The sequence below is a fragment of the Sardina pilchardus genome, chromosome 11 (genome assembly GCF_963854185.1).
Source record: "Sardina pilchardus chromosome 11, fSarPil1.1, whole genome shotgun sequence".
In the NCBI taxonomy this organism is placed as follows: domain Eukaryota; kingdom Metazoa; phylum Chordata; class Actinopteri; order Clupeiformes; family Clupeidae; genus Sardina; species Sardina pilchardus.
The window spans coordinates 4338918-4363390 of NC_085004.1; the positions used below are offsets into that span (position 1 = coordinate 4338918).

The 24473-nt window shown below is 42.3% G+C and overlaps 2 protein-coding genes and 1 long non-coding RNA gene across 4 annotated transcripts; all 3 read left to right on the forward strand.

The window, feature by feature from the left end:
- The first annotated feature begins 631 nt into the window (after nt 1-631).
- On the forward strand, nt 632-5571 carry cdca9 (cell division cycle associated 9). Its single transcript, XM_062548975.1, has 10 exons — nt 632-849; nt 943-1071; nt 1177-1223; nt 1298-1349; nt 1435-1496; nt 1577-1626; nt 4973-5050; nt 5141-5219; nt 5301-5387; nt 5463-5571. The coding sequence occupies exons 1-10, from the start codon at nt 699-701 to the stop codon at nt 5502-5504; spliced, it is 777 nt and encodes a 258-aa protein (XP_062404959.1). The 5' UTR covers nt 632-698; the 3' UTR covers nt 5505-5571.
- Nucleotides 5572-7664: 2093 nt separating this feature from the next.
- LOC134095438 (uncharacterized) lies at nt 7665-9169 on the forward strand. Of its 2 annotated transcripts, XR_009940571.1 has the most exons (4): nt 7665-7963; nt 8094-8179; nt 8397-8532; nt 8803-9169. It is a non-coding gene; the product is annotated as an uncharacterized LOC134095438 (long non-coding RNA). The 2 variants fall into 2 exon arrangements; XR_009940572.1 differs by lacking the exon at nt 7665-7963 and having other exon boundaries at nt 8055-8179; nt 8803-9168.
- A 2052-nt stretch (nt 9170-11221) lies between these two features.
- gpib (glucose-6-phosphate isomerase b) lies at nt 11222-19624 on the forward strand. The gene is made up of 18 exons (XM_062548976.1): nt 11222-11435; nt 12318-12408; nt 12681-12749; nt 13126-13245; nt 13360-13443; nt 13616-13762; nt 14923-14994; nt 15100-15144; nt 15257-15310; nt 16276-16336; nt 16427-16470; nt 16689-16841; nt 17621-17750; nt 17868-17944; nt 18359-18487; nt 18615-18690; nt 18864-18930; nt 19129-19624. The coding sequence occupies exons 1-18, from the start codon at nt 11317-11319 to the stop codon at nt 19250-19252; spliced, it is 1662 nt and encodes a 553-aa protein (XP_062404960.1). The 5' UTR covers nt 11222-11316; the 3' UTR covers nt 19253-19624.
- Nucleotides 19625-24473: the final 4849 nt, after the last annotated feature.

Here is a 24473-nt window from a genome sequence, read left to right on the forward strand (position 1 = left end):
TAATGTAAAATATCCAGGCAGCATGTTTTAGGGCATTATACAGTAGGTTCTCGTTTGACAGTGACAAGTGTTCTGCAAAGAGGCATGTAACTTTTGTGCTGTTGAAATTCAATTTTTTTAAAAAATGGTTTGGGTTGTGGAAGTCCTTTAGCCTATGAGCAGACAAAACATCTCTCTTTAACACAGTTTAACAAATGAAACCATGGGAGAAGTTTAAAGGGACACATTTGGTGGAACTTGGTTTTGTTTTATTCATGAGATTCATCAGGTTCCACACCATGCAGACTGCATTCATAATCTTGATTGCTTGATTGTATACACCTGAGGGTGAGGGACCTTGTGAAACCCATGAATAGGATGTGAGACACCATAAGGTTGGCAACCTTTTGTGTGTTAATACAAACTTCACCTGGAAAGTATAGCTTGTAACGATAGGCCTACAAAGACCTCTAAAACCCCCCTGTTTCCCTCTGAGATGTAGTGAATTGGGAGGTGTAGAAATGCACGAAAGAAGATCAGCCCACACTTCACAATGCTATCGCACATCTTTTGGGTCCATGACGCATCACTTCAAGTCGATTAATTGATTATCTGGTGATCCCGCCGCACACCTGCAGTCCATTGCATGCACTAACACAGGGAGTATTTGGTGTATATATCCCTAAGCAGCTACCTCGCCACCCAAGTAGAACATTCAGATGTGCCTGTGCCACGCCGAGACAATGCCTCAGAGACGAACGCGAAAAGGTAGCCAAGAAGAAGGCCAAGAAGAAGGCCAGCCAAGCAGAGAGCAAAGTCAGATGCTTCAAAGGAAAAAAGAGTTATTCATTCAGCAATTTGAAAAGGAAGGTGAGGAAACTTATCACATTAGGTGGGGAAACTATTACATTACTGAAAAGACTGCTTATAGGCCTACTTTATGTTGTCCTTCTTTCCCGATAGCACAAGCTCGGCTGAATGAAATGGAATCAAATTTGCTGCAATTGTTGGCGACTGTCGACCGGGCATTTAAAGTTTTAATTATGAAGTCGCCACAGTCCCTTTTGAATACACTACTGAAGGACGTAATAGGTATGAAGCCCATAAATAATATTTCGTAATGCAAGCGTCTTTGTGAAATGGTAGTTTTTGTAAGCATTTCAAGTTCAAATTTGCAAGTTGCCTCTACTTTATAAGTTTCAGCTGACGACGATCCAGTTGGAGAAGTCACAATTGCTGTCGGGGTAGGTGTTGAATTAATATTGACTATGTGCTGCCATCTGGCGATGAAGGTGAAATACTCACATTTCAATTCCAGGCACAGTCTCCTGATATACTCAAACCTCTCACTAGAAAACCTTCCAAAAAAGGCAAGTATATTAAGAGTTTGCCACATTAGATTACAACCCTTTATATCAACTGTTTTTGACCGTATTATTGCCCTGGTTATTGCAGCTATGAGTGAAGCAGCCACACAGAGAACCACACAAAACAAGAGGGCAACAGGTGGACCTGAGGTTTGTGTGATCTTTGGCTGTTTTCACTGTATTTGGGGCTGTTAATGGTTGGCTAATTTTTGTTGTTGTTGGAACCGCAGAAAAGGAGCAAGACCAGGTCCATGGATGCCAGTGATGGAAAACCTCTGAGGTATTCTGACTGTTATAATCCCAATCCCAGTCTGATTCATATTCTGACTGTTCCTAATGCCAATCCCAGTCTGAGGTATTCTGAATCCTCCTAATCTCAATCCCAGTCTGATTTATGTGGCCGTGTGAGCTAATACTGGTTACACCAGCAGCCCAGAGAAACGGACAACATTTACACTACGATCACTCCCAAAATGTAATCTCCTCTTCCTTGGGACATTTCAGAACTTCCCTGAAAATGTCATCGAAATCCATCCTTTTGAGTTATCTTGCAAACAACAACCAGACACAGACAGACAAACCAACAGACCCCGATGAAAACATAACTTCCTTGGCAGGGGTAACAAAAACAAAAATGAAATGTCAAACAATACAAATCAAATATCAATGCTAAAAATGAAGGGTTTAAAAAAAAAAAAAAAAGATAACAATATAGGCTACTCCAATAATTAAACACTAGTCCTATAAGGCAGAAACAAAACCAAAACAAAACGTACAAAAACAAGACAAAAAAATGAAACGTAATACTCCAAACTTAAAAGCTTTATGGTATAGGGTGAGTTTTTAAGGAGAGATTTAAAAGACATCACAGAATCAGCCAACCTTATTTCCTCCCGTAGTGCATTCTAAAGCTTTGGGGCCTAGACAGAAAAAAATCTATCCCGTGTGTGTGTGTGGGACTATAGGGCACTAGGAAATCTGAAATGCAACCAGGGGAAAGGCCATGAAGAGCTTTAAATTTAATGAGTAACATTTTAAAATCAATTCTCCAGCATATTGGGATCCAGTGAATTGAAGCTAGAACAGGAGTGATGTGCTCATGTTTAGTCTCGTTTAGGGGTCAGGCAGCAGAGTTGAACTGGCATTACGTCATCCAGAGAAATCTTCCTTGGTCACCACCGCCCTTTCCCGCTTTACGGCTCCCATTGACCTCCATTGAACACACGTAAACAAAACGTCAATTACATGCTTAAACTGACACCGCTGACTTATGCCAGCAGCCATTTCACTTTGATAAACTACATTTTTCAGATATTCAGATGCGTGACGCCATGTTCAGTTGCATTCCCCATTGACCATGCAGGCATCACCTATAACGGCACACATTATTTTTTAAATGTCAGAGTAATTACATTCACAAGGGTACCTTAACACACCACCATTCATAAAGGAATGAAGTATGACCAGAAAAACACAATTACATGGATCACCCAAATGACTTGTCACTGATTGTCAAGGGCACAGCTACTCCAATCATAATGGGTGTTAAATATTCCATAATGGCAGCATGACACAGTGCACTTTACTTGCTGTGTCATGCTGCCCTCTAGCGTGACTCGTCAAGTAAAGTGTGCTGTGCCATGCTGTGTCATGCATTATTATGATTGGAGTAGTTGTGCCCTCAGTGGGAGCCGTAAAGCGGGAAAGGGCAGTGACCAAGAAATATTTCTCTGAATGACGTGACCGAGGTCTATTTGAAGCCTGTGTAAGGCTGCTCAAAAAAATAAGGGAACACTTGTTAATTGGAGTATAGCATCAAGTCGGTCACACTTGTGGGATATTGATCTGGCCAGTTATGCAACAGAGGTGATTGTGAATCAGGTTGACCTGCTTTGATGTCAACAAAATTGACTACAGCTGAGGGCCAACTGTGAGACGACCCCCAAAACGGGAATGGTTTTACAGGTGGTGGCAACTGGTAATTTTTTCATCTTTATCCTTCTTGACTGATGTTTCACTAGTTTTGCATTTGGATAGGGTCAGTGTTACTACTGGTAGCATAAGCCAATATCTGGAGCCTACAGGTAGTCCAGCTCCTCCAGAATGGCACACCAATGTGTTTCAAGGCCAGAAAGATTGCTGTGTCTCCCAGCATAGTCTCAAGAGCATGGAAGAGATTCCAGGGGACAGGCAGTTGCTCTAGGAGAGCAGGGCAGGGTGGCAGAAGGTCCTTAACCCAGTAGGAGGACCAGTATCTGCTCTTTTGTGCAAGGAGGGACAGTAGGAGCCCTACTATAGCCCTACAGAATGACCTCCAGCATGTCACTGATGTGACTGTCTCTGGCCACACTGTCAGAAACAGACTTCATGAAGGTGGCCTGAGAGCCCGATGGCCTCTAGAGGGACCAGTGCTCACTGCCCAGCACCGTGGAGCTCATTTGACATTTGCCATAGAATGCAAAATTGGCAGGTCTGCCACTAGAGCCCTGTGCTTTTCACAGATGAGAGCAGGATCACCCTGAGCACATGTGACAGACATGAAAGGGTCTGGAGATGTTGTGGAGAACATGATGCTGCCTGCAACATCATTCAGCATGACCGGTTTGGTGGTGGCTTCGTGATGGTCTGGGGAGGCATACCCTTGGAGGGATGCACAGACCTCTGTGGGCAAGACAACGGCACCCTCACTGCTCTTGGGTATCGGGATGAAACGTTCTGACCCTGTACTGGTGCAGTGGGCCTTGCGTTTCTCCTGGTGCACAATGATGGTCATGTGGCGAGATTGTACAGGCAGTTCCTGGAGGATAAAGGAATTGATATCATTGACTGTCCCCCACAGGCCCTGACTTAAATGCAATAGAACACCTCTTTCATTTCGTAACACATTTACCAGTCCATATCAGCATAGATGTCCAGCATGATGTAATTGATGTGTTTTCAAAGCGTTCCTTTATTTTTTTTTGAGCAGTGTATATATGCGCAATATATTGCGGGTGTGCAAGCAACAGTGTGCATTGTGTATACACTACTGTTAAATTGAGTCACCTAGACAATTCGTTTTCCATGAACTCACTTTTATTCAAATACTCAACTAGCTCAAAGGAAGGCCAGTTTTGTAGCTTCTGTAATCGGCACAACAGTTTTCAGCTTTGCTAACATAAAAGATTAATCGATTGGAAACCTGTGTGCATTTAACACGATCAGTTTGCACAATGTACAAATACAGGAGTGGTGGTTGCTTGAATTTGGCCTCTGTAGACTAGATGTGATCTTCCATTAAAGATGCTTCCAGCTCCATTTACCACACGATGTGACTGTATGTCTGATTAATTGCAGGATTTCTTCATTGAAGTGCTTTTCTTTCAAAAATAAGGGCATTTCTAAGTGGCTCAAAACATTTGAACAGTAGTGTAGATAGGAATGAAGTGTGATGTATGAATTTGTTTTGTAGAGGTGAAGCAGGATGTATAATCGGTGGAGTAGACAGCAGGTGTTCTAGTAGATTGTGTGTTTCTGGTTTTGGACCACCTGCTGAATGTGAGGGGCTGGAGAAGCTTGTCAGTACAAACACATTGACAAATTCCATCCAAAATATGCTTTGTTTAACTTCCTTCTTCCCTGTCAAGGTGTGCTACCACTGGTGCGAAAAGAACTCAGTCCCGTATTGTCAATCTCGGCGACCAGTCTCGGCCCAAAGCCATCAGGTAAAGCCTCATTAGTACTTTATCACATGAAAGACCACATTTTCGATATGTCAATATGCAATATTAGAACTGCTACTACTGTATTGCCAGGTCTATTGCAAGATCGATCAGCGATGCTGGCAAATCTCTTCCCAGCAATGTAGCAGTTATCACAACTTCCCTGGGAGAGGTAACCATGCCTTTTACCCAATAAGAGTATGTGCCAAACTTGTCAAACATGTACTTTTATTGTGTTATATTTGTTTGACAGACACTTTTGCTAAGTGAAGAAACTAAAGATGACTTCAACTTGGCGAAGGTGGATGATGTAGCAATCATCCATATGGAGAGATTACGGGTAAACAACTTATCTGTTAAAAGTAAATCTGCATGTTGGAAGTGTTGAATCCTAATTTCCTTTTCTTACTTTCAGGATTTGATAAACCACTTTTGCAACAAAGTGAAGACTATATAGTTACTACTTGTGCTTTTTAAGTATGTCATTTTGAATGTAACCAAATAAAGTAATTATTTTAAACATATTTGTTTGGAGCTGTGTCAACCAGAGTTCAGTTTCAGCTAAAGCAAACTTTTTTTTTTTTTTTTTTTTTTACTCTGAACTATGGATTTAGCATTTCCAAACTGGTAAACCTCCATGGGGCCAACCTTGAGTTACCGTTAAGCATTTCATTTAGCATTTCATTTAAACTATGCCGTCACAATTAATTGTTTCACCCCCTAGATTAGAACAACCTATAGTGTGTTGTACACTTCCACAAGTGGGGTGTGACTTTGGTTTGTGTGTGTGTAACTGACTTGACGATTTGTGATGTCTGTATGCTCCTTTGCAGATAGTGCAGTTTGGTGTTTTGCACATTTACTAAATGCATCTCTCTCTTAGACCATGCGGATAAAACCAAGCCACTCAACCTTAGCTGGTGTAGCTCCAAATTGCCACAGAATTATTTGTTCCCTTTTTACCTGCACTGTAAAAAATGGCTGTGAAATTCACAGTTATTTACAGGAAATTTCACAGTAGCACTACTGTATATGCTTTTTACAGTAGAATGTTGTAAAATTTACAGTAACGCCCCTACAATTACAGTAGTCCAAGTGTTACTGTAGGCATTACAGTAGTCAAAGCACTACTGTAAAACAAACACAGTATAGCCACTATAGTACTGTAAATAGTAAAGTAAACTACTGTATTTTTTCTTTTCAACAATTGGCCAGTAAGTTACTGTAAATACTACTGAAATCACAGTATTTAATTGGTTTTCATTTTACAGTGAATGCATAAAATACTGTAAATGGAAATGCGGTACCTTTACTGTAAAAAGTATTCACAGTAACTTGCTGGCAACAATTGGGCAGTAAGTTACTGTAAAACTACTGAAATCACAGTATTTAATTGGTTTTCATTTCACAGTGAATACATAAAATACTGTAAATGGAAATGCGGTACCTTTACTGTAAACTACAATTACAGTAGTAAGTGTTACCGTAGAAATTACAGTAGTCAAAACACTACTGTAAACAAATCACTATAGCCACTAGTAGCCTAGGCTACTGTAAATAGTTAAGTAAACTAGCCTACTGTGTTTTCCCTTTTTTAATCTTATCTTTCTTTTAACTCATAATGACATACCAGAGACGGTTGAGAAAGTCAATTTGATGTCAAGAATTAAGGCTTTGATCACACTATTGACTCGTATTGAGCAAGCATAACACATTTCAGCCTAATAATTTTCCACGATTGTTTATAACGGCTGCTTATCGCCTCTTGATAAGCGCATGCGCACACGCAGTAATTCCCATCCCCCACCCCTGACTTTTCAACTCCAGCCAGAGTGACTTCGCTTCAACCGTCACTTTTCAACCATGAATCTGACTGCAATCTTCAACTCTGTACAAACATCATATTCAAGGTAAGAATTACAGTACTTTTGTATGCCAATTGAAAACGGGAATTTATTAGAAATGTATTGTTTTCACAATGAAATGTTAACCAAAGCCATTATTGTCATGTTAGAATCAGCATACAACATATCGATAGCTAGAACTAGCGAGCTAACGTCGCTAGCGTTAGCGATGTTAGCTGTTAATGTTAACTTTTCCAGTAACTAACTTAACCATCATGTGGGATTTTTCGAATGATAGTCAATATCCTATCTAGCAATAATTCAGTCTGATATGTCGTTATGAATGTAGAGTTTTAGTTTGAATGAAATATCAGACGCAAGTAGCTTAGCTTAAAGTGGCTGTTACCATGCAGGCTGAAGGCTGAAGTTAGCTAGCAGACAGACACAGGTGAAAGTTGTTAACGTTAGCAGCTAGTTAGTAACATTACTTTGCGAACTCCATGGGGCATGGGTAGTTAACATTAAACTTAATACATGTAGTGTTGATGCATAATATGTAGTGTTGCTATAACTGGAAAGAGGACCAGTAAAACAAATGAATGAAGTAGGCTGATGTGTAAGTTATTTCACCCCTAATTTAGGAACTGTAGTTTTGCATAGTCATGCTCATAGATCCGTCATATAGTGGATGTGAAAGGGGAGCATTTGGGGAATTTCAATTACCAGAAATATAATGCCGATAAGTAAAAGGATCTTTAGTTTGTGAAGGGTAGTGTTTGGCTAAATGGTATTCATTTTATAGCCTTTATTTGCCCAATGTTTGGTGACTTACATTGAGGCATGTGTTTATTTAAGATGCATGTGAGTGTAGTAGTGCTTCAGTGATGGTCTTTTCATGTTCTGTGTGTTTTGCAATGTATTAATTAATGTAAGCCTCTTTCTGTTCCCTCTGTTAGTAGGTGGTGTGAGGACTGCTGCCCTGAGAACGCTGTGTCAGACACTTAGGCTGTGTGCATTTTGGAATGTTCCAAATGTGTGTCACTTCCATAAGGAAGAAGTTCCAAGCCTGCAAGTGAGTTCACTCACCAAATAGAGACACACGCATATAGCATTTAATATGTGTGCATGTACTGTATTTGTTTATCCCCTCCTTCCATGTGTCTGTTATGACTTTGTGGGCTCAACTGTCAACAACTGTCCAGGGCGAAGTCGGTCTACCCTGATGGCACTACCTGATGGCACTACCCTGATGATGTCTGTTAGCCATGGCTGCTGCCCTCAACATGGTGTAAGTGTTTGTGTTTTATTTATGTTCATAAATAAACTGATATCAAGAAGTAACATAGATGGTGACAAGGGTGGCAAGGGTGCCTCATGGCAAGGTAATTATCATTTCTATTTCTACATCTGATTGCCTTGCTTATTTTTTAAAGCTATGATTTGTTTTGTATGGCAATTGCTGTTTATTAACAAATCATATGGCAATTGCTGTTTATTCTTTTTAGGAGCCATCCAGAAGTCCCAGCCTGGAGCCAGAGGCTGCTATTGCAAGTCAGATGGGAGACGGCCTACAGTATGTTAGGCATCAGAAAAGTGGTGTACGCATGAAGGCAGAGTTGCCGCAGGCAATTATGAGATTAGGTATGATATCACATAGACATACTTCTGTTCAGAAGTGTAGGGTCACTTCGAAATGTCCCCTTAAAAAAAAAAAAAACACTGGACATATCAAAGTGAACTCCCAAACTTTGCTATGGTGGTGTATTGTACACATCTGCATTACTTCTATCTATTGCACCTGACTAGTGTGGGTTTGCTTTTATTTGTCACACAACCGGAGTAGTTTGCATTAATTACTGTATATTCATGAACGGGGTCAATTGTAATGTATGCTTTCTTTCTCTTTTTCAGACACTTGACATTTACTGCGAAAGGTACCATCAGAGCACCTCTCCCTACCCTGCAGGATACCTATACCAGAAGAGTACAACAACGGCCCAAAAGTATTTCAAAAGACATTTCACGCTCTGACCACGGACTGTTTAAACCACTGAGGTCAAGCAGACGTCTCTGTTCCCACGTGGCAGACTGAGGGAACACCCACAAAACAGACTGGGGATGAGTTTCTTTACTCCGCATCCTGTACACACACAACTCCTTATACTACATTACATAGACTTGCCAGTTGCCATACTGCACTTACACACACTGCGCTTTTAACCCCCTTATCTGTGTCAAATCAGATAAGGTTGTGGTTGAATTCAAACCATGTCTACGGTTGTCTGTCAACATCCACTTAAGTCATACATTTGAAATGTCTTAAATAAATAACAAAAGTTAAAATTGTTTTATTGTCTGCAGTTAACTGAAATATTTTGGAATATGAGTTATTCTATTAATGATTGCTAATGTAAGTTCAATTGAATTCACAGTATTTAACTGACCTAGCTTCTACAGGAAAACAACCAATACTGTAAATACAACTAAAAAAAAAAAAAATCTTAATTTAAAATCAATTGTTTTTCACTTTACAGCAAATACATAAAATACTGTAAATGAAAATGCGGGACCTTTACTGTGAAAAGTATTCACAGTAACTTACTGGCAACAATTGGCCAGTAAGTTACCGTAAATGGAAATACAGTACCTTTACTGTAAAATGTTTTCACAGTAACTTACTGGCAACAATTGGCCAGTAAGTTACTGTAAATGGAAATACAGTGCCTTAACTGTAAAAGGTATTCACAGTAACTTACTGGCAACAATTGGCCAGTAAGTTACTGTAAATGGAAATACAGCACCTTTACTGTAAAAGGTTTTTACAGTAACTTACTGGCAACAATTGGCCAGTAAGTTACTGTAAATACGACTGAAATCACAGAATTTAATTGTTTTTCATTTTACAGTGAATATATAAATACTGTAAATGGAAATACAGTACCTTTACTGTAAAAGGTATTCACAGTAACTTACTGGCCAATTGTTGCCAGTAAGTTACTGTAAATTTTACAGTAAATTTTTTACAGTGTGCTGAAAGCCCTTCACTCCAGTGTTTCGCTATTCAGCACCCCTTTTTTGAGCAATCTGCTCTCCATCCAAGAACAAGATGTCCTTTCTGTGTTTTATACTAAACTATTTTAGCTAGTTAACCAACAACTTTGATTGTTGCTGATGAGGCCATATTGCTTATTCTCTTCGGGTGTGCAAGGTCACCAGGGTGTGCACCCCAGTTTCTTCCCTTACCTGAGGTCCAGGTTACTGCATCGCCGTCTAAAGATGTAGAGGACTGAGCCACTATCTCACACGGTCACACACACTGGGAATTACCACATTGGATTTACAGAATCTTCTGCCACAGTCATCATGACTCAACATAAGTAAACCTGTGTTTACTAAAGGAGTGTGCATAGCCTTACTGTATATGCTGTTGCCTAATAGGCCTACTGGCTGATGATGGTGCCAGCCAAAATGCCTCATCGCCATGGTAATGATGTAACAGTCCCAGGTACCCAGGTTTACATTTTTTGTAAGAGACCATCTCTACATTCCAAAGAACTTTAACATGCCTGAACATAAGAGACTATTTGGAAATATACTTTTACTGCTTTGTTGTACATGCTCATCAAAGATCAACACTTTGTCCTATAAATTACTCTATGGAAGAGCTCATGCTTTCAGCTGATATGGATAGTATATCGTATTAAGCAGGAAAAAAAACCGTTATCTATGCAGTTAATGTTTTTTTGCATTTATGCTTTTGGCATTCATGTGTCGTGTATCTTGTCAAATGATTGTAAAACAGCAACACACGTTTATTTCAAACAAGATAGTCATTGTTGCCTGTTTGCAATACAGCACACATGCGCTAGAGGGCTTTAGCCTACCATGTTGTAGCCTGGAGGTAATGTACATTGACCAAATAAAAAAGATGCGCGCAAGATAAGAACAGAGAAGGATTGAGATGCATGACATTATACAACTTTAAAATAAAGTCAAAGTTTCAATTTAAGGCCAATAATTACCCCATTGTAAAAATAAAAAATAAAAATAGCCTAAGAAGCACTAGGCCTATGCTGGGGGTTCTGAGCAAAAATAGAAAACATGTCTTTACAACTCTCATGATCCTTCTGAATGATGGGCTAATGTTAATAAAACTGCAATGCAACATTGGTCGTGGGCAACTTCACAGTGCAAGAGAAAGAGTTTTTAGATATCTGATCGCGTAGGCCTAGTTTGCGCATGGACCCTGTGGTTCCTTTATCGTCACTGTAGGAGGAGCATTTAGGTGTCCAACGATTGGAAGAGCATAGGAGTGTTGCGGAAGGCAATAGCGGAATTGCCCTTCAAAATCATTCTTCAGACTTACATCTATTTCAGTCAGCCAGGGTCGGCAAGTAGACAGGAGTAAACCGAACATCAGACAGCATGGGACTCTCAAGTGATGCCAACTACAAGAAACTCGAGCAATGGTACAAGTCCAATGCCGGGAACCTCAATATGAGGAAAATGTTCGAAGCTGACAAGGACAGGTTCAGCAAGCACAGGTAAACTGCGCCGTTTCTAAACAAAACGATACAAATAAGTCATGGTGGATTGAGTATTTCAGTTCAATGGCGATCTCTGAAATGTGAAATATGTCATTGAGCGAGTGTGCAAGGGGCGGGGTCTGAAGGTTTGTATCCTCTCCGACGCGTGATAAGTATTATGCAACTCGTTGTAATCACTCTCTTGACGAACCTCTTCAGTTGTAAATTACTTTATGATTTCTATCTTTAGATACATATTTTGAAAATGGTGTTGACAATTACATCCATATGTCCCTATGTTTGACTTGGATGACTCATGGACTAGTAGAACTACTGCGCATGGACTCGATGTAGTAGCCTATGCTCCCGGCAGTCACGTAGGCTACACATCCTGTCTCCTCGTCCCTGTAACAAGTGTGATGATGATCGATCTATACAATTATTGCGTTCACAAATGCAGCCACACAGCAAAAGTATTGATGACACACTATTTCTGTCTTTCTTTCTTTCTAAAGAAAGAAAATCTACGTCTCGGGTTTGCTCTGTTTTGTTGTGAGCAGAAGTAAATCCTGGTTTATTATAAGCTCCCGATTGATCCAGCGCACATGTCTTACGTGCATACGCGCACATCTTACCCTTTACGATTAGGCTGCACCTATGCTGAAACTGTGAGATTAAAGCACATAGCACATCGCCTATCTAGGTAGGCCGTATACTGCAGCCTCCGCGCCTTTCCCAGTGAGGGACCGCAAGGTGCATGAACATGATGTCCTTTGTGCACACAATAGTTGGAGTCCTACCCTGTCTGTATCAGGCAGCGACTATAGCTGACTGCTAAAACGGATTCCTATGTATTTCCTAAAAGCTAATTGACTTCCCTTTCGTTATATGTATCAATAGCCTGACATTACACACAGAAGATGGAGACATCCTTCTTGATTACTCCAAGAATCTCATCAATACGGAAGTCATGGCAATGCTGGTGGAACTGGTAATCACTCTCTGTGAATATTGATTGAATATTTAAGCCCTAATATGTGGGGGATGACAGGACTCTTAAAACTGTTTTTGGATAGTTTGTTTTTGTGGTTTTCTGATCAAGTTCTTGACAGGGTCTGTAATAACCTACTCCTTAAATGTGCCATTCCATTTTGTGGGGCTGGGATGAGTATTTCCTGTATTTGGATGTGTGATGTTTAGCCTGATGTGGCCTAACCGTATTTTTAATGTCTTTCTATGTTATCATTTTGTGATGTCTTGTAGGCCAAGTCCAGAGGCGTGGAGGGTGCCAGAGATAAGATGTTTAGTGGAGAGAAGATCAACTTCACTGAGGTGAATACCTTGGCACTACAAACTCTAGTTGTAAAGATCAAGGCAGATTAGGCTACAGTGACAAAGGAAATTGTCGTTTGTCATTATCTTGTATGCCATCTTGTTTGCTATATTCTCACTTCCTGCTGAGATTCTCTCTTCAGTGTTTGGGTATTGTTAGTGAAGGTGGGACTGACCATTTGACAGTATACCAGAATGGATTTTTTCCAACAGCATTGACTCTTTAGAATTTATAAATGGTGACAAGTTGAGGGTTACAAGTACAACAGCTATTTGGAATATATTAAAAGGAAAAACAATAGCCTCAATTAGAGCATTAGCCTGCCACTTACAAAGTGAAGCGAAGCTAACAGACGTCTCCTCCCCGTGTGTGTAGAACCGCGCAGTGCTCCACGTTGCCCTGAGGAACCGCTCCAACACCCCCATCCAGGTCGGGGGCAGTGATGTGATGCCGGAGGTGAACAAGGTGCTGGAGAAGATGAAGGGATTCTGCCATGTGAGTATGATGAGTGTTGGAGCTGGGCTCATACAACGCTATCTCAGGAATCTGTTGTCAGAATGCCAGAGGCAAGACAGGTTGCTCATTGTGTGTCTGGCTTTTCTGCTGCAGAAAGTGCGCAGCGGTGAGTGGAAGGGCTACACCGGAAAGTCCATCACAGATGTGGTCAATGTGGGCATTGGTGGATCTGATCTGGTAAGGAGGTTTTTATCATCAAGAGTAGATTTTTCTTCCTCCTTTTTTCTATCGTAGCAGCAGCAGTAGCATACAAATGACCATGACCTAGTAGTAGCAGTGGTGATGGTGGTGTTGAGGTTATGATATGAGTGTGTATCTCTTTTCTAAATGAAAACATGTTCTGCAATAGGGCCCGTTGATGGTCACTGAGGCTCTGAAGCCCTACTCTAAAGATGGACCCCGTGTGTGGTTCGTCTCCAACATTGATGGCACCCACATCGCAAAGACCCTGGCTGCGCTCAACGCCGAGACCACGTTGTTCATCGTCGCTTCCAAGGTACAGTAGGCCTCTTTTCGCACAGCATTTGGTGAGAAACATGTTAAGGAAGTAGGAAGGAGGAAATGCATTTCTCAGAGGAACAATAGCCAAAAGATTTAAAGATGGCATCACCCTATTGTCACAGAAGCTGAGAAAACCTGCTTCTTTAAGAGGACCTATTCTGCTTTGTGTTTTGTCAGCAGTGCAGAAGTTTGCACCATGGAGAGTATGTGTAGGACCAGCAAGCTAACAGTAGCAGTAAGCTGACGTCAAGCAAACTTACCCAACAACTGTGGCACACCACAGTTGGTGCTGATGTTTTTCAACAATATATTTGACATGTCTTGCAGTGCAAGCCGTTTATGTATTTTTATGAAGGCAACACAACTTCTTGAATAAACTGGGTGGCTAGTGAGAGTATTTTTATAGCTTATAATGGCAACAAAATGAATCCATTCATCCTATTTATAAAAACACATAATATGGCTTCAACAACAACAACTAACAAGCAGCAACTATATATGCGAGCAACAGTAATATAACATTGAAATATATATTTGTGTTATTGTTGACATGCTTGAGTATTTACAAACACATTGCATAGTGAGTTCTTTTACAGTTGAAGTTTGAAGTTGAGCACTTCCTCCTGTTTTCTAAAATTACTGGGATTTTACTTTTGCTTTTTAAAAGATAGATTGGTGTAGTTTGTTTCTTCCTTTTTTTTGCTTTCCTCCCAAATTTAATTTCAGAGATTTATTCTTGAATAAATCTTGAATTCCACATGGAATTTGCAATGACACACAATGCTTTCTAGCTTTGAAAAGCACGCCTCATAGTGGAACTTTCCATTCAGTCTGCCACATTTGCTCTATAAAATGGAAGGTTCCATTTGAACAAAGGAATCGGTTGCTTCCGCATGGCTGCATGCTGGGTCCTGCCGTACGCCGCCCTCATAGTGAATGCCATCCAGAGTGGAGGCTGGAAGGCTCTGAAAACAGACGTTTGGCCTTGATGCCAGAGAGGGGGGCATGACGTGAACACACTTGCCTTTTAGTTGGCACAAGTCAATCTAGGACTTCAATGTAGTAAAAAAAACCTCCCTTGCATATGATGAACAGTTTTGTAAGTTTGGATCTCTTTTTATTTGATTATTTTGTGTCACCATTTTCTTTGTGCAGACATTCACTACTCAAGAGACCATCACCAATGCTGAGTCTGCCAAGGAATGGTTCCTTAAATCCGCAAAGGATGTGAGTTTACTGTGTTATTGAATTGAATTGAATTGAATATGCACATACATTGAAATAAATGTGTGGTGAAAACATTCTTTCAACTTTACTCTTATCCCCTACCAGCCGGCTGCTGTGGCCAAGCACTTTGTTGCTCTCTCTACCAATGCAGTAAGTGTGCCCATACTGTTTCTCCAAATCCTTAAAGGAGATGCAGCTATTTACTTGGGATAAACCAACAGCTTTTTTGTATCTTATTGTTGTGCTTCCTGGTCTTTTGCAGCCCAAAGTGAAGGACTTCGGCATTGACACCAACAACATGTTCGAGTTCTGGGATGTAAGTGTCCAGATTATGGTTCCCAATTGCAGCAGACTCTGGAAAGTGCAGCCCAGACCAGGCTCTAGACCAGGCACCAGATCAGGCTCCAACTCTCTCATAACTGGCTGCTATCGAGGGCACGATGAGGAGTGCTCACTGCTCCTCTGTCACCCTTGAACTTTGATGAGGGCTGAGGCAGAGGCTAAAAATACAGCATAGTCTTTTGACCTGTGAAGTAGGTGGTTGGACTCAGAGAATGGCAGCTGCTGGGTAATCAGAAGCCGGTCTTGTATGTTATATGTATCCTTGACCTTATCTCTGCTGGAGGTCACTGTAAATGTCTCATCAAAGGTCAGAAATCTACATGTGTGCCGTGATGTGTCTTCAGTGACAAACCAGGCAGCCAGTCTAGTACAGCTTTTTTGCGTATCTTTCTCTCCCATCTTTTTACTGTAGATAAATAATGTGGAAAATGTGCAATATCACAAGAATGAATTCAATTTAAGAATTAAGGCCTCAGTTGATTAAGCGCTCAGTTCTAAGCTTGGTAGCGAATCAGCGATACATAATCAGCGTTGTGCAGGGAAACGCAAAGTGAGTTCATCTATTATATTCATCTGATGCTGGATAGCTTCATGTTATAGCATTGTCTGTTAAGACTACATAAATGGTAATAAAGACCAGTTCAAAACTCGCTGGATCTGGCTTAAGAGCCTGGGGCTCCCTCTGCAGGCAGATGTGTTGCATTGTAAGTCTGCGCACAGCTTCCTGCCACAGCCCATTGTGGTCACGCCTCTGAAATGAAGAAAGGCTTTTACAAGCATTCTGCCCCCTCGGCTCTTAATTAGCTGCAGGGCCTTCACTAATTCCCCTCCAGGACCTGTTCTCAGTATTGACATGACATATGGGCCATCATTTGATTGGACTTTGTGGTTGCTAATGTGCGATGATTTTAATCCGTCTTTTTTTTATTGTTATTTTAGTGGGTCGGTGGACGCTACTCTCTGTGGTCAGCCATTGGACTGTCCATCGCCCTGCACATAGGTACATCATCAGTTTAAAGGCACAGTGCACACTGGCATGTGTAGTGATCGTGAAAGCTAATTTGTGTTTCTGTCTGTCAATTTCTCTCAGGGTTTGAGAACTTTGAGAAGCTTCTCTCCGGAGCTCACTGGATGGTATGTACCGCTCATTAGCATTGACTATAGCACATCATAGAATAGGAAATACGCGATCAAGACGGATGAAATGTTGAAGGCGTGTTAAAGCATGCATATGTGGATACCTGTGGCTGTAGCCCAGTGTTATGCTAATTAGCCATAAATACTGTAGTTGGGAGAGGCCGGTGTAACCCATCACCCATCCTCTTGCCTGTTTCTCCTGCCTCTACTTACAGGACAATCACTTCCGCACCGCCCCACTGGAGAAGAATGCCCCTGTCCTCCTGGCTCTGCTGGGTATCTGGTACATCAACTACTTCCAGGCCGAGACACATGCCATGCTGCCATACGACCAGTATATGCATCGCTTTGCAGCTTACTTCCAGCAGGTGCGGCCCATAGAGCATGTGTAGTTCATGTGTAGAACATAGTTCAGTTGTTTCTTGTTAAGACGTTGGAGTTGCGGACATTTGTAAATCTTGAATTTCTGAGTTCAACATTGCTATATGTTAAGTGTGTAAAGGCCTATTCGGACGGGATTAGTTTTATGGGGTGACATCAGGTAAAGTAATAATTACCAGGTAATGTAGTCCCGTCCGGACGCGCCATGTCAGTAAACATAACGGAGTATGTCGGTGACATTTACAGACACTTTTACCTTCCGTAAAACGGTCCGGAGAAATTACCTTAGGTAATATTAATCCCGTGCGAACGCGACCCTCTGTAAAGATGTCTGTAATATTTCGTCACATCCTGATTGGAAAACAATTCCACCATAGTCTGAATGAAAACATGACATGCTGTGTAGCTCCTAATAGGACGTTAGCTAGTTTGCCTATTAGCTTGATATTGTTAGCCATTTCAAACTACTTATGGCATAACATAAAGCTAACGTTTGCTAGTTTAACCAACTTGTGTAGTCTTTCAAATCTGAATGCCGCACGTACCTGACGCAAAACATCACGTGCACGGCGACGAAGATGTGACGGCAGAACGTAAACATAGTTACTCCTCCCATGTCAGGTAAAATGACAGAGATGTCTAGTCCCGTCCGAATTGGACATTTATATTACAGAGGTCATATGATAAACCTACGTCCCCCCATAAAACTAATCCCGTCCGAATAGGCCTTAAGTGTGTTTAAAAATGTTGATATCTGTAATTGTAGGGTGATATGGAATCCAACGGGAAGTACATCACGACACAGGGTCACAAGGTGGACTACCACACTGGTCCCATTGTTTGGGGAGAGCCAGGAACCAATGGCCAGCATGCGTTCTACCAGCTGATTCACCAAGGTGCACATCCTGTCCCATTGTCCCAGAGGGTTACAGGCTTAAACATGAGCATGCGCTGCAGTGGGTTGTGTGTACATGGATGGTGTGTGTGAAACAGGCCGTCTGTCTCCTCCGCAGGCACACGCATGATTCCCTGTGACTTCCTCATTCCCGCCCAGAGCCAGCACCCTATCAGAGACAGTCTGCACCACAAGGTACTTTGGGGAGAACCATTTATGAAATGCTACTGTAGCCATCTCTCCTTTCTCTTTCTTTTCTCCTCTTTTCTTTCACACATTTGATTTTTTTTCTTGAGTGTTTCTTGTTTCGGGGTAAAACATTTAGAAACCAGACTCTTTATCTCCTGCTGGATCTCAACATTTAATGTGCAACCACTAAGGTTATTCTATGCCCCCCATTCCTTTTAACTAAATACTTTTTATCTGTTTTATGCTGGTTTTAGCCTAATTTTATGCTACTTTTAACTTCCTCTATGGTGCTACTTTTATCCTGTTGTGTGTGTATGTGTGTATGCATTGTAGCACTTTGAGATCATTTATTTGATGTAAAGCGCAATATAAATAAAATTTATTATTATTATTATTATTATTATTCCCACACACACACAGATTCTGATGGCCAACTTCCTGGCCCAGACTGAGGCCATGATGAAGGGGAAGACCACGGAGGAGGCCAAGGCTGAGCTGACCGCCGGAGGGCTGAGTGGAGAGGCGCTGGACAAGCTGCTACCACACAAAGTGAGTTAGTAGAGAGCACACGTAAGGGCAGTGCTGCCCCCTGGAGGGATGGAAGGGAAATGAGCATGGTGTAACGCCCAGCAGCAGGGGGCGCCGGTGGATTACAACAAGTCATTTTGTATTCTAGGTATTCCAAGGCAACAAGCCAACCAACTCTATCATTTTCAAGAAGCTGAATCCGTACACCTTGGGAGCGCTCATTGGTGAGTGAGTGGACACCGGAAGCCATGGCCTTGCTCATGAGTCATGACTGACAACACTAATAACCTATGGCAGCTCTACTTTAAGAAAGATAGTGTTTGTGTGTGTGTGTGTGTGTATATATGTGCTATTGTCTATTCAAATGTTGAAGTAATATTGATCTTTTTATTTGCAGCCATGTATGAGCACAAAATCTTTGTCCAGGGAGTCATGTGGGACATCAACAGTTTTGACCAGTGGGGGTAAGCACACACAGACTGGCACACACAGACTGGCACACACTCAAGGGGCCATATACATAAATCAAGAATGGCGTAGGATATGACTCATTATTTGTGCTACACCAGCCATTCAATAAGGCTTTCAATAAGAAGTGATCACTCTGTGATCGTGTGTGTGTGTGTGTGTGTGTGATCCTGATTGTCTCCATCCCCTGACAGAGTGGAACTGGGCAAACAGCTGGCCAAGGCGATCGAGCCTGAGCTGACAGCCGCTGGGGACGTGAGCTCCCATGACTCCTCCACCAACGCTCTCATCAATTTCTTCAAGAAGAACCACGCCTGAGCCTAGTACTACCGCCACGTCGCCCCCCCCCCCCACCCCACCCAGCCTCTCCACACCACCGACCCCCCAGGTCTGGAGTCCACAGCAGTGCCCAGCTGAGCCCTGGCTGGCTGATGGCCACGCAACTCCCTAGCACTGGAAGTGGAAGAGCTAACTGTATCTGTAATCACTTATTTGTGTAATCTTGAGTCTCTGTTCATGGTGTAAATTGACTATGTTTATGTGTCTGAACCTAGGAAAGGGATCGGCTGTATTTTACTGCACTGTAAGTCACCTTCTGTAGGTTACGCAGAAAGAGAAACAGGTTACTGCCATATTACGCTGCCCTGGTACTTAATGGCTTGAAAAATAAATATTGTCACAGTCACTTTACCCTTGACCAGTGTCTGTTTGATTACTTGGCGTTAATCAGATTTAATGGAATTAGATACATGTGTCTGTATTTTCTGTCCTGTGTACTTTTGATATAGGGTTTCCGCTGCGGTCAGTTTGGGAGTGATGAGGTTCATGTTGCACTTGATGAAAAATGGAAAAGGAAGATGGTGGAGGGGATCAGTAAGGGTTATTAGTGTTAATGATTATGAGGGCCAAAGTCCTTTGTCAAACAAGCTCGTGGATGTGCAAGAGGCGAACTTTGTCCACTGGCCTTGTCTGTAAAAGTCAAAGGTATGACATCAAAGTGTGGGAGCTGTGGGGCATTTCCATTGATATTTTTACTGGAAAGAGTGAGCCCAATTATACAAAAAAACTGATTTTATTTATTTATTTTTTTGTTCAAGAATTCGCCTCAGTGTTTTTGCTGAGCTGGAATGAACAAACTATTTTAGTGTTTTCTGTCATCTGACATTGATATAGTAATTGTTGTGAGATCTTAATCTGGCTGATGCCACTGACAGCCAATTCTGTGAAACACTTGGAATATGATGCAAAGCCTTTGGCATCCGATATATATTTTACGATCAAATTACCCATAATTCATGTGTCACTAGATGTCGCTCATCCAGCAGACTTGGCATTGTGTCATTTCCATTGAAGCTCCCAGGGCTTATTTTCTGACTGGAACACCAGGCCAAAGGTCTCCTCTGTGGTCTCTAACCCAAATCCCCAGCTATCACTGCCTGCTAAATTGGGGGAAAACAAACACAGGACTAAACAAATCTGGAAAGCATCTTGTGATAATTGAATACAGTTACCTATGTTAAGAGTTGGAGAAACAACACGCAAATGCTCCACAGATACACACATATCCTTTCTTTCTACCCTAATTCTACCCTAATGGTTATTACACCATAAATAAATGGAATTATTCCTATAACAATAGCATAGTTTCAACAAGCTTGCAATCTCCCCGGCAGCTTGAATCATGCTGCCTGCTACAAATGACTGAATCTCCTAGCAGAGAACTCGGAGACCCCCCGACACTGGTGGTTGGGCTTCTAGTGCCTGTTGCCTAGCAACAATACTTTACTTCAAACAACTTAGTCTTAGTTATTTCAGGCACTGTAGAAAAGAACATAAGTGAGATTTGAATTTATTCTGAGGGGAGAAAGAGAAACCGATGAAGAAGATAAACATGCTTCCCTCAAATCACTCGACTGCACTGCTACGAATGCTGACAGCCATATATAGGGATTGGATCATGGATAAACACACATGTTGTTCCAACCAAAGCATTTTCTTAGGACTATTCTAGGGGGATTCTGTCAGCTCATATAGTGGCCGGTTCCAATTTAATGGGACATGGCCTATAATGGTCAGTTGGGTGTCTTTTATTACAGCTCGTATACAGTCCTTTTTTTCTTGTGTCCCCACGTTGTCTTAAACCTTTTATTTCAGTGCAGCAATACCAGTAGCCTATAAAAGAAGAGGACAAAACAAACCATGCAAACAGTAGCCTATTTTGGACTGATACTGCAGGTCACTGAACAGGGGAATTGCAATATCGAGGAGGAAATAGATGTGAATGTTTTGAGATGTTAGCCCCTACATTCCCTGCTCTTGGTGACAAGTCAATCTCATGTTTATTTGATGCTCTCCGGTCACCATGGATACATCATCCCAGTTATCCTCCGGGTCAGGGAATTGATGGAGGAGTTGTGCAAAGCCGTCTCTGTTTGACTGGCCATTGAACCGGTCAAGGCAGCAAGCCAGAGGAAAGCCCCTAGAACTCGGCTCTCCTCCTTCTGTGTGTAGTAAAATGCCCCAGCAGAAATGGCTTAGACAAAGTCCCCACCAGAGAAGCCATACATAACACTACAGCTTTTGACTGCCTACGAGCACATTCTGAGAGGGATCTCATGGCTGGAGCATTCAGGGTGGCAGGCTAGTACTTTCTTTGACGCATGAATGTGTGAATATGCACTATGTTAGATGGTCGTGGAAGCTTGACCATCATTAACTATCAAACTCTGGGATCCAGAGTGGAGCTACTTAGTTTTTACAGGCAGATTTATCGCCACCATCTGATCTGAGACGTCACCAAGCCAGACCTCTGTCTCCAGCAGCCCTTCTCTCTCAGCCCACATCCCGGCCTGTGATTTGCCCCTGTGATGCCCCGGGTGGGGGTGGGTGGGGGTTAAGGGTGGGGGTGGCCGTGACGGCCCGTAAAAGAGGACTGGTGGGCCTGGAGCGCCGCCACATTCCCACGGCTGCGCGAGTCACGGAGAGGTTAGCCTGACGTGCGTGGGTAGCACAGCGCAGCGGCCAGCATCTGCTAATAGATCATGGCTGTGTGTGTGTGTGTGTGAGCCACACGTCTGGGGGCTCGGCCGTCCCCGTGTGGCAGAGCTGAGACTGTCAGAGATGTTTATGTGGCAGGGGAGCATCTCTCTGGTGTCTGCAACAGTCTTGCCAGTTTTCGTAGCTGATATGGGACTACTGAATGCCTGAGTGAAACTACTTCTGATGACAGCCTTTTGGTTTTGTGAAGTTGTTGACAGTGCTGTAATGTTTTCAGTTCTTTTCTTTTTAAATATTCAATTAAACCTCCAACTTTTTTTATACATTGTTATTAAAAATTGATATTGTTTCAAGGTGCTTCACAAAGCCCAAGGCCAGAACGACCCTAGAACTTCAAAGCGAGGACAGCACAACTAGGAAAAACTCCCACCTAACAAGTGGAAACCTCAATCAGATCCCAGAAAGAGAAAGAAATGGAAGGGAGGGGGTGTCTTCATCTTAACATGTGAAGCATAAAGCACAAAGAATGCCATATAGAAGGTGGAGGGTGAGAAGCCAACGTTTAAACCACTTTACACCATGGGAGGTTAATCTTATGGTTGTCATCATAAGGTTAAGTGCAGCTAAGAGAATTAAATGATGCCGGTGCGGACGGTACATTAACATTCATTTGCATGTGATTCACCAGAAATGACAGGTGGGAATGGGCACCAAGAAGCCAAGGGATTTGAAGGGGATCAGATGCCCATGTTACGTCAGAGAATCACAGTGGAGAGGAATAAAGAGACCAAGTGTGAGGGTGGACTAAAGCTGCCTTACATACATATGGACAAAAGTATCGGGCCACCTGGCCCCCACCCCTACTATAGCTCATAGGACATGTGTCATGGTAGCCATGATCAAGCGAGGGAGATATATTTCTAAAAGACATCTTGCAAAGGTAGCATACTACAACAGTGCCACATTTGCCACTGAGCTCTTCAGAATAACCCAAATGTTATAGAGTTTATATATTATTAACAGTCCTCTCATCAGTGGCAACGAGGTGTGTCACAATACTTTTTCCCAAAGAACGGTATGGTGGAGTAAACACTTAGTTAGCAAACAGATTATTACACCATGAAATGTAAACGCAACATGAAATATAAACAGATTATAGCATGAAATATAAACGCAACATGAAATATAAAAGAACCAGCGTGTGAATATGCTAATCCTGTTCTCTGGTGCTCAAATGATTTATGAAAAATACATTACTGTCTTTGCGCTGGGAGCGACACCTTCACCAGTAGTTATAGTAGTTACTCTCCACCTGAGAGAAAGCTTTCAGTGTGTGGCACAGCGGAATAGAGGTCTGTCCAGGGATCCAGCCACACCTGCTTTTTTTCACCGCTGAGTCGGAGGTATGGCAGAGCCCTGAGCCAGCTCACATAATGACTGCTTTGTGCTCCAGCCCTGTTGATCTGTCATTCCGTCTCCATAGTCACACCTAGTGTGTGTGTAAGAGAGAGAGAGAGAGAGAGGGAGAGAGAGAGAGAGGGAGAGGGAGAGGGAGAGAGAGAGAGAGAGAGAGAGAGAGGGAGAGAGAGAGAGAGGGAGAGGGAGAGGGAGAGGGAGAGGGAGAGGGAGAGGGAGAGAGAGAGAGAGAGAAAGCAATGTTGGCTCAAGTCTGGCTATGTAAGGGCTTAACTGTCAGTCCTGGACTTCAGAGACACCAGTCTGGGTATACCAGCAGATACCAACTATCAGGCTTCTAAAGAGGAACTCTCACCCTCACTGATGAGAATGAATCAGTGGGAGACACGAGCTGAAGACGTCCCCATATGGTGTGCCAGTGTTTAATTATCTCTCTCTGCATGGCCACTGTGACATGTAGGGACATGGCAGTCGTGACAGTGTGCTGCATGCTCAACAAGCGTAAACTGTCTACGCAACAAGAGACACTTCTCTACACGAGATGTAAAGATGGCCACAGACCACAAGCTACAGACTGAGGCGTACGAGATGAAATGCCAGGCCTGTAAGTGGTGAAATATGATCTGCCTTTGAATAAAAGATACAGTGATAGAAAACAACATCCAGGTGGGAGCCAGGATTTCACAGCACTGCTCAACAGGACTGTTAATCCTTTAACCAAAAATATAACTGTGTCAGATTGGAAATTTAAGACCTTTATGCCCCAATTAACACTAATACAATTTAGCCAAATGCTAATATGGTCACCTCAGTTGTTGTCAAATTGTACCCATAATCTTAAAAGCTGCTCACGTACACAAAAGGACACACCAGGGAGTCTGCCTTCATCCCCGCGTATGGGGGGCCAATTGGGTTTCATTCATAAGCCTCATAGTGTGTCTGAAATCTGATTATCACCAGAAAAATAGACGTGAGGAGGCAATCTTGGAGCAGGTTGTGATATGTGCTGGTTGGCCTGGACTTATACAAAGCAGAGACAGCTGCAACTGTGCTACCCTCACAGAGGAGTACTGATGGGAATGCAGAGCCCCAGTGATTTCAAACGCTCTTCTGACTCTGGTAAGGT